Raw genomic sequence first — 10778 nt, forward strand, 5'->3', positions numbered from 1 at the left:
CAACACAAACAAACAAATACGTTATTTTACAAAGAAGATGGAAAGCAAAAAAGGAGAACAGAGGAAACTGAATATTTGAGTATATATTAGAAGTAGTAGAAGTAGAGAAAACGCATAAGATTCGACTTGCAGGCGTGCTAAATTAGAATCATGCACATTTTCTGAGTAAGGCGAAAAAAATCTTTACGCACAAAGCTATCAACTTAACAAAAACTTCAACACATCCTACTGGAAGAAGTTGTTTTCGTGAGAATAGTAATTTTTGTATGTAAACAGAGTACTTTTTCCATTTTTAAAATATTGATTATCATCCCATATGACCAATATAAAACTTTATTAAAATGTTTTCATATTTTATAATTATCAGAATATCAGAGAAGAATTCGTAGATTTTGATTTATAAAATGTATGATGGGTAAATGGTGTTACTCTAATTATAAAAGCATTTGTAAAAGCAAATTAATTCGATGTAGCTTTTTTTTTACTATCAATTAAAAGTTTCATCAAAGCTTTTTTCGGAGATATTGTAAAGTTTAAAAAATTTATAGTTAACGAAATTGTGACATTATTTAAAGATATCACATTGGCCAGATAAATTCTCAGTTGATAATTAATTCGCTAAAATAAGGTTTATTTAAGAGAAGTTTCTAATTTCTTATGGTATTAGATACAAAAAATAAATTATGTTTTCAACACAATCTTTATTTAGCTAGTCTGAGCAATGAAGCAAAAATTGCAGAATAAAAATTTTCTTTGTTACGATTGTTTTTACGATTAGATATAAGCTTGCTTACCGTAGATATATTTCATTTAGTCTAGAGCGAAAATGTACTTTATTTAACGTGATAACTTACAATTGTCGACCGTGCAGCTGTATTAGGCCCAGACTTCGATACGATTTATTAACAAAAGAAATATGAGGCCAATCTTATTACTGCCGTTCGCAAGGTAAACGTACGTCTTCTGCACGACAGTCGTAAAAGGAAAGAACGGTTCCTAAGGGCATTACACGTTGCGAGTTGCAACCCGTCTCTAAAGAAATTTCTACGTGACACATACAACTGACTCGTCCGTGTGTCTTTTGTTTCACTCAAAATCACTTCAATATGATTTTTAACGCTACGGTCAGCCACGGAAGCTACGACTGGCAAAAGACAAAGCACACGCTCGATCACAAAGCACGTACGGCCAAATTTGACTGAGTCTTTAACTTTGATCCCCTTTCTTTAAAAAAATATATAGCTGAATGCAATAGCTAAATTCACTTATGTATTTGTATTAGTCATTTGTTGAATAAAGACTTCAGCGTATGTAATTAAAATAGCTACAAACCGTCCATGAATAGGTTGAACTGTTCCCACAATTGACTTCTTTAAGCTGATCGTTCAAGTAAATTGGGAGAGCTCCAGATAAACCTTTTGTCACCCAGCATTCACAATCTGGACAGTCTGTAAATTTTCATATAGAATCAAAATATTCATTTGATTACCTTAAAAATTTAGTTATTTAACAGTTAATAATAATAAAAATAATAATAACAATAAATATACAAAATAAATTCGTCCGCATAATTACATGACTCTGAAGTTGTTTCTACTGCTGTCGTGGTATCGGCTGCAGTTAATTCTGTTGTGGCGTCAACTGTGGTTGAATCTAATGATGAAGAGGCATCAACAGTGGTTGGGTCTACTGATGTAGAGTAATCAACAGTGGTTGAATCTTCTGATGTAGAGGCATCAGCAGTGGTTGTTTCTACTGCTGTCGTGGTATCATCTGCAAATGAATCTGTTGTGGCGTCGACTGTGGTTGAATCTACAGATGAAGTGGCGTCAGCTGTAGTTAAAACCACTGATGTAGAGGCATCAACAGTGGTTGAGTCTACTGATGTAGAGTAATCAACAGTGGTTGAGTCTTCTGATGTAGAGGCATCAGCAGTGGTTGATTCTACTGATGTTTTGGCGTCAATTGTGGTAGAGTCTACTAATGTAGAAGCGTCAACTGTTTTTGAGTCTATTGATGTTGAAGCGTCAACTGTTGTTGATTCTATTGATGTAGTGGCAACAACTGTGGTTGAGTTTTCTAATGTAGAGGCATCAGCAGTGGTTGATTCTACTGATGTAGTGACATCAGCTAAAAATAACTAGATGCTGTCATTAGACAGTAATACCCGCACCAAGTGTTTGCCCCTAAATAACACTGTTTTGTACCAGTTTAATTAAAAATGAAGGCCACATGCAAGCTCCGGTAATATATTTAAAAATGATAATTTTCATAACTGAAGGATGAGATCCCTTCCCATATGATAATACACATGAGCAGCACTTTATGTGCAATTTGGGGGTGAACTGTTTGCAGTGAATTTTCAGTTAATCAATAATCTTAACATTTCATGTCATAGAAAGTATAATTGTCTATATAATTATTACAAACAAAATTAAAAATTAAATTATGCCCCCTCCCCGTGGCGGTTGCCGGTTTTAGATTTGCTTCTGTGTGCCTACATGTACTTAGAGAAGGGGTTGAAATGAGGGGTCCAGACCCCCCCCCCCCCCTCCCCATGAAAATTCATTTATATCAATTATAAAATTACCAAAAATACACCTTGGGCCCCAATGCTCTTTCAGACATGTAAACGCTCTAAGCCATTGCGCTTCAATGTTAGGTAACATTATTTTTTTTTTGGGGGGGGGGGGGGTAAATATATTTAATTAATATTTAATATACCTTATTGTTTATTTCAATAGGAAGTATACATCACAATATGCAGGTATCCTGCATCTCCTTAAAGCTGTTATTTATCTAATAAAATAGTGCAAGTGGATTTGAAGAATAGGTCATAAGTTACAAAATGACTGATCTTGTCTGAAGTTACGTACACAACACAGGTCTGCAGGTCTCATTAGCGGGTACTAGTTTTACCCAGCTCTTCGATTGTATACATACATGTCTCGCAGTACGTGTTATCCATATGCAGAAAAGGATTAGATAAGATCAGCTAAAGGAATTCATTATTGTGTTTTAATTGGATTATCATTATGATGTTGACCAATATAGGTAAGCATAATACATGTAGTAGCAGTAGCACAATCTAATGAGATGCCAGCATATACATAAGTTCTACTTTCACTTTCTAGATCTCCCTTTGCCAGAATACTGTATCATCATCTTTTAATATTTAAATAAGCTTATCATCCTTACATATCCTATCGCATTTGTAAAGTTTCCATCATTTTAGTTGCAAAAGTTATTTTTTTCATTTGTCAGACTTGCACTATTGAGTTGACCCCATATTCACCCTGTATAAACAACTTCTTATTAAATTTGTGTATTACATGTAAGTAAGTGTAGACACTTATCATTTTTATATGAGTAATAATAGGAAGGAAGGAGTATTTCTTTCTTAATGTATTATAATGCATCAAATACAATGTAGGTCATGACCTTATGGGACTGTTCTGACCCCACGAAAAATTGAATTAAGCAATTTCCAAAATGTTAATGTGCATCAGGAGAGAAAAAACAATCAAGAAATGATTTAAAATTTGTTACTGTACACATGTAAGAATGTATAAAGAAGACCAAATCTTTAGAAACAGGTTAGATTGGGGGGGGGGGGTGATTGTGGAGTATAAACATTTATAATTTGAATCATTAATTGTTATTAATTTTCACTTGTCAATGAATACTTGTTATTGATCCCAAGGTAGAAATATGAACTCTGATCATATCTCAATAGATCATTTGTCAAATATGCAAGGTGTAATGTAATTTTTTTTAAGAATAACATTTTTTACCAGTTTATAAAAGTTTTTAAACACCCAAATTATATTTTGATTTTAATAGATCATTCGACAATTAAGGGGGGGGGGAGGGGGGGGGAGAACAGTTTATATTTGAGTTTGTTTGGGGGTGGGGGTTCCAAGTAATATATTTGACAATTTGTTAATGTGATTTAAAATAAGACTAAGCCCTACTAAAGTCATGCATGAACATGAATAGTATAGAACAAAACACAAACTAATACATGTATATATACATAGGAAGTATTACAAAACATAGATTATGGATCTATATCTGGGTTCTTAAATTGAATCATATATCATGTACATATTATATTATTGTTTCTTTGTTCAAGGCATTTCAGATGGTATGTAGGTCATGATCTTCCTGAAATTATCAAATATCATAAAAACCCTTGAGATCCCCACCTTAATCCAAAGATATTATTCCTCCTTAGGTCATGGCGCATCAGATCATTATGGCATGTAAGTCATGACCCTAAGGGGTCATCCTGACCCCCTTAGAATCAGAAATTGTCAATTATCTTTAAATTATTGATGTTTGATGATCCTATCTCTATCTAATCTTTATTATTAATTAAGTCTCCCGAATGAAATTTGGAGACTTATTGTTTTTGTATGGTTCTTAATACATGTATTATTATTCTTCGTCTTCTTCTTTCCCGCTCTGAACTTGTTTCTCAGAGATGGTTGAACAGAATGGTACAAAACTCTGGGATATGATAGGCCTGCATATCTTGGGGGGGGGGGGGGTGTCAAAAGGGTGTGGGGTCTAACATTGAACAGTTACCTTGTATGAAGAATCGTAGACTCTAATGTAAATGGTAACTTGAAAAAGGACAAGATAATAATATAGGGTTTTCATAATCATATATTGACTGTTACTGGCAATATATAGGGTTTATTAGATCTGACCCCTGGTGTCATCCCCACCCCCCAGGAATTTGAAATTACCATATATCTCAGAAACTGTTATAATCATGACCCCTAAACCATATATATTCATGTTTCTGATGTCAAGGGGCATCAAATGTTATGTAGGTCATGGGCCCTGTGGGTGGTCCTGACCCCCTCAAACAGCAAGTCCCTTAATATCTTCAAAACAGTTGAGATCCCCACCCTTAAACCATATATATTCTTGTTCCTTGTGTCAAGGGGCATTAAACGGTACGTAGGTCATGGGCCCCGGGGGTGGTCATGACCCTCCTCGAACAGGAAGTGCACGAATATCTCGAAAACGGTGGAGATCCCCACCCCTTAACCATATATATTCTTGATCCTTAAAGGGCATCAAAAGGTATGAAGGTAATGGGCCTCAGGGTTAACATTAATTTTTCAAAACTGTAATGCACATCTATGGAACAGTTCCTATCATATCCCAAGATATGATGTGTTTATCCATTAAATCATAAAAGGAGTTCTAGGATCTATTGTTTTTTTGAAGTGATAAACGTCAATTTTCTGCTACTTTTTGACTCCGTGGATGAAATTTAAATTTTTAAAACCTTACTGCATATCTTTAGAACAGTCCCTATCATATCCCAAGATATGATGTGTTTATCCATTTAATCATAAGAGGAGCTCTTGGATCTATGGGTTTTTTTCAGTGATAAACGTCAATTTTCTGCTACTATTTGACTCCCTGGATGAAATTTAAATTTTAAAACCTTATTGCACATCTATAGGACAGCCCCAATTATATCCCAAGAGATGACGTATGTACTCCAAAAGTTGTAAGAGGAGTTCTGGGAACCATACTTTTTTTGCAAAAAAACGTCATTTTTTGTTGCCCACTGATCCCCTTAATAAAAAAAAAATTCTGGAACCTGATCACACCTCAATATGACACCCCCAATCATATTCTAGAAGATCATTTGGCTACTGCCCCAAAAAAATGACGTTTTTGAAACCAGTTTTTTTGTAAAAAAAAAAGTCATTTTTCAGCGATTAAATGACCCCCAGGACAAAATTGAAAATTCCGAAACCTTATTGCGCATCTATAGGATACCCTAAAACATATTCCAAAAGATGAATTGTCTACTGTTGAAAATGTAGGAGGAGTTCGAGGAAGAAGGTTTTTTTGTGAAAAAACGTCATTTTTTTCTTCCAATTATTTGACCCCCAGGACTAACAGAGAATTTTTGAAACCTTTTTACAAAACAACATGATACCCTAAATCATACTCCAAGAGTTCAGTTTGCTGATTTATAAGATGTAAGAGCAGTTTGAGAAAGTAAAACGTGACAGACGGACGGAACAGGGTAACAACAATATACCCGAACTTTCTTTAGAAAGTGCGGGTATAATAATACTAATAATAAAACAGAACAAAAACAATAGGACTTTTAGACCGAAGTCGAAAAGCCCTAATAATAACAATGAATATAAAAATAGATTAGTCCGCATAATTACTTGACTCTGAAGTTGTTGCTACTGCTGTCGTGGTATCAGCTGCAGTTGAATCTGTTGTGGCGTCAACTGTGGTTGAATCTACAGATGAAGTGGCGTCAACTGTGGTTAAAACCAGTGATGTAGAGGCATCAACTGTGGTTGAGTCTACTGACGTAGAGGCATCAACTGTGGTTGAGTCTACTGATGTAGAGGCATCAACTGCGGTTGAGTCTACTGATGTAGAGTAATCAACAGTGGTTATGTCTTCTGATGTAGAGGCATCAGCAGTGGTTGATTCTACTGATGTTGTGGCGTCAATTGTGGTAGAGTCTACTAATGTAGAAGCGTCAACTGTTGTTGAGTCTATAGATGTAGTGACTTCAGCTATCGGTGTGTTGGCATCAACTGTTGGTGTTTCTACTGATGTAGTGACATCAACTGTTAGTGTGCCTGCTGATGAAGTGGCATCAACTGTTGGTGTGTCTGCTGATGTAGTGGCATCAACTGTAGTGGAGCCTTTTAATGTATTGGCGTCAACTGTAGTGGAGCCTATTGATGTAGTGGCATCAACTGTAGTGGAGCCTATTGATGTATTGGCGTCAAATGAGGTAGAAGGGCCAAGTGTGGTGAGAGTTATTTTTGTAGTGGCGTCATCTATGGTCGAGTTAAATGTTGTTACGGCGTCAGTCGTGGATGAGTCTACTAATGAAGTGATATCAACTGTGGTTGAGTTTTCTGATATGGTATCATCTTTGCTTGAATATACTGGTGTAGTGGTGTCAGCTGTGGTTAAGTCAATCTGTATTTTGTTGTCTTTCGTTGTTATTGATTCACCAGAGGTTGCTGTGTCTTCTTTAGACGTAGTGAACAGTTGAGTTATTGTGTCTATTAAAGGTGATGTAGTCCCAGGGGTCGTTCCAATTGTTGTATTTATCGCTGGCATCAAATTGGTGGATATCATTGTGACGGATTCTGTCATCATACCAGAAGTCAATACTGTCTCCTACCAAGAAAATCAATTTAACATGAATAGATGATTACATTCTTCAAAGAAAACAACTTTTTTATACAGATATTCTACATTTCAAACGAAACGGAACCTCGGATATTTGAGCGGGATTTTATATCCGGACTCCGCGTGCTATGACTGTCAATCAATTCAAGTATACCATATCACGTCATGCACTCTAGTATCGAACATTCACATTTTGATTTTATGTTTTCTTAAAGAGGTTCGATCCTCTGATTTTGGGTAGCCATTTTGTGTCACCTCTAGTCTGGAAATTCTGTGTCATATATGAATTCTACTTGTTAATTCCTTTTTCACAATGTCAAATAAACTCTATTAAATAAAATAGTGAAGAAAAAATTCCATATTTAGAGAGTGTAGTAAGGGACTATATTTTGTGGCGGAAGGTTTTTAAGAAGAAAATGAACATTTTTCATAACTCAGTTGTTTTAGAGTACCGTAATTTTAGCTTCCTTATTTTCCGTGCAGACCAAATTTTCAGATAGTTTATGCATTGGGATATCTTCGTATTGTTTCAAAGAACATATTTCAACAATATTTCAATATTTCTATCGTCATATATTGGCATGTTTAAGTGATATTTCATAAAAGTAAAGAAAAAATCCACTCCAATTTTCCCCTAAAATTAGCTATTTCATGCCATATCTCAAAATTTATATTATAGACCCATACTTTTGGTTTTATTTTCTGCATATTTAAGTTTCTTTTGACAAGTCTGTCATAATTTGAGAAAAAGTTTGAGACTTTTAAATTATTTAATTGCATGTTGAATCGTTTATGAATAAAAATAGTATTTTTTCAGTGCAAAAAGGTCAAAATATCAATAAGGTGAAAGAATTGCAAACTTTTTCATTATGATAATTTTAATTTTATTAATTCTTAATAATGTAAATTTGTATTTGATACCATGGTTCATTTCGATAAAAAATTATAGAGGGAAAAGCGATTTATGTGCAATTTGCAATCTCAGTGCAGAAAGGTCATATTAAATACACTGTAGCACCGAAAGGAGCATATAGACCCCAAAATTTTGTTCTGAATTTTGGTTTAGATATGTGTGTAGATATTTAAAAAATACTTTAGAAAAAAACTTAGAGACTTTTGATCGCAGGATCCAACGTCCTTAAATCAAAATTAAAAGAAAGTTTCCTATTTGAAAATATACAACATAAAGAAACCGTTTCTTTGTACACTGTACAAGAATATAATTCAATTGATCACCAGTAAGTGGTATATGTTGTATATCGCTTTTTATTAGGTTTGTCTGCGTAATCACATGCATATAGGAAATAGCTAACACTTGTCCAACACATTTTGAATAACTCTTGACCCTTTAAAGCCACAGACTCATGGTATATACCGTAAAATCCGAATTAAACGCGAGGAAGTAATATCCGCGTAAAATTGCGAGAAGCACATCTCGCGAATTTTAAAGTCTTGATTTTATTTTTCCATGTAAAGGTGAGCTGTATAAAATAAGCTAGTCAGACCTTTGAAAGATGTTCCCATTATATCTGCATTATACGAAATTTTCTATTTTCACCAGGCCTGTTAATGGTCGTGTAAACACAATTCCTTTTGAGGGTCAACTTGATATTCCCGCGGCCTCATCCTTACCAAATATGAAGGCCCAAATATGGGATATAGGGTTTGCCAGCCTCTTGAATACTATTTTCAATGGAACAGAATATGATAATATTCTTACCTTTTCGTCAGGCTAGCTAATATTTCATTGTTTACGCGGCTATGTTAAGGCTGCCCGATTAATTTCACAGCGATATGTAGAAAGTCACTTGTCTGTACTTCATAAGACATGACGTCATAGTTAACTTTGACGTCACGATCTGAATTCCTTTAGATCGTTCTTATGGAATGTATCGTAACGTAATAAGTGATATTCATTGTGCATACTAAAACCGCTTCATTCCTTTACATAGACACTGTTGTAAATACTAATAATACTTAATTCAATATCACCGATATGGGGTCTAAAAAAATCAACAGTTTTAAAGCTTCGTAATAGGTAAATAACTATTCGTAAACTAATGGTTTTGAGACTCCCCCTGCTACGTGCAATTTAATGAATGGTGATATGTATATGCATATAAAAACAGCTTGGCGCAAGTGAAAGATAAATTAATCGTAGTATATTTTACGTGAAATCGGGAGAGAAAACAAGTACCAATGTGAATCTTGCTGGGGGAAACCTATCGATTGACCCGATTTTGTGTAAATCGAGCCTAAAAGGTAAAGATGAGCCTAATTTCGATGGCGGTGCGAAATGTTTTGACAATATTTCAAATAAACGAAATATTTATATGAACCCCCAGCAAGAACTGCAAAATACATTACTTATCGAAGGGTTTTTTATAAAAATATTTGTGATTTAATGTCATTATTCACTTGCGCCGATGCGATTTTTATAGATTATTTACCGTGTTAGAATACACCCACCACGTGCTTGAGAAAAATATATGACGTCACAAAAATACATCAAATATAGTGTTGGATGTCACTGTTAATTTATGTAATAAAAGTTTAAAGAAACTCGCTCGGTTAAAGTATTTTTCGATAATTAAAATAGTATCATTTTTCGATATATATTTAGCTTCGGACAGCCTTAATATAGTCGCGCAGGTGAGGTCCGCAAATATTACAATTTTTGTTAAATTACTGTTCTTTCGATTAAAAAGAGAAGTATATATGGATTTTTTAATATAAGTTTATTAGCATGTTAACGGTAATTTGAATAGTGAACCGACCACAGAATTTTATTCGTTATTCAAATAGTGAAAAGCGAAAAGAGAATAGAACTCAAACTTCTGAATGCAAACTGATAGTCATATTTTGACAATGCACGTGATGTTATTTCAGGTAAGAGAAGCGATGACAGGTTAAATGTGACATGTGTATACGAACAGACATCAATAATTGAATAAATAAAAACTTGAGTCTAGTATTTACATGTTTAGTAGAGTGGTTAAATGTATCATTTTTGCTTGTATTTTTAATTGTTTAGTCAACAGCGGAATTTGATTGGCCAGAATGCGCAGGGATATTTTTTTTACATTAGTAATAAAAGAGACTGTGTATTAAACGGTCTGACATCAAATGTCTTTATTGTAAATATATGAATGACGAAACAGAAAAAACCTTGTCAAAATTACATCTGACCGAAAATCAAGAAAACAAATCAAGCCAAATAAAGAAGCAACAGAATAAAGTCAGATCGATTATTTTTAGCATTTTAAATGAATTATAAATATTTACAGAACGTAAAATACAAATAAAGAAATAAAAGGATGCTAAAAATTATTGACAGGCCGAAATCCAACAAAAATATAATTTGTTTTCGTATATCTTATATGGTGTCAAACCATTAGTACAAAACAAAGTAATGTAAGAGCAAAACAAAACAAAACAAAAAACACCCAACTTACGACCTATGAATGCATCTATTATTAGATCTCTTAAATTTTACTGGCCTTAATTGCGGGAATTAAATTTATTTAATTTCCTTTTTTGTATGAATTTTGTGCATGTGAAATCATTCAAAA

The 10778-nt window shown here is 34.0% G+C and overlaps 1 protein-coding gene across 1 annotated transcript; it reads right to left on the reverse strand.

Annotated features, from left to right (window-relative positions):
* Positions 1 to 6195: 6195 nt before the first annotated feature.
* LOC136272240 (protein PBMUCL2-like) lies at positions 6196 to 7152 on the reverse strand. Its single transcript, XM_066073493.1, has one exon. The coding sequence runs from the start codon at positions 7150 to 7152 to the stop codon at positions 6196 to 6198; it is 957 nt and encodes a 318-aa protein (XP_065929565.1).
* Positions 7153 to 10778: the final 3626 nt, after the last annotated feature.

The sequence above is a fragment of the Magallana gigas genome, chromosome 10 (genome assembly GCF_963853765.1).
Source record: "Magallana gigas chromosome 10, xbMagGiga1.1, whole genome shotgun sequence".
NCBI lineage: Eukaryota > Metazoa > Mollusca > Bivalvia > Ostreida > Ostreidae > Magallana > Magallana gigas.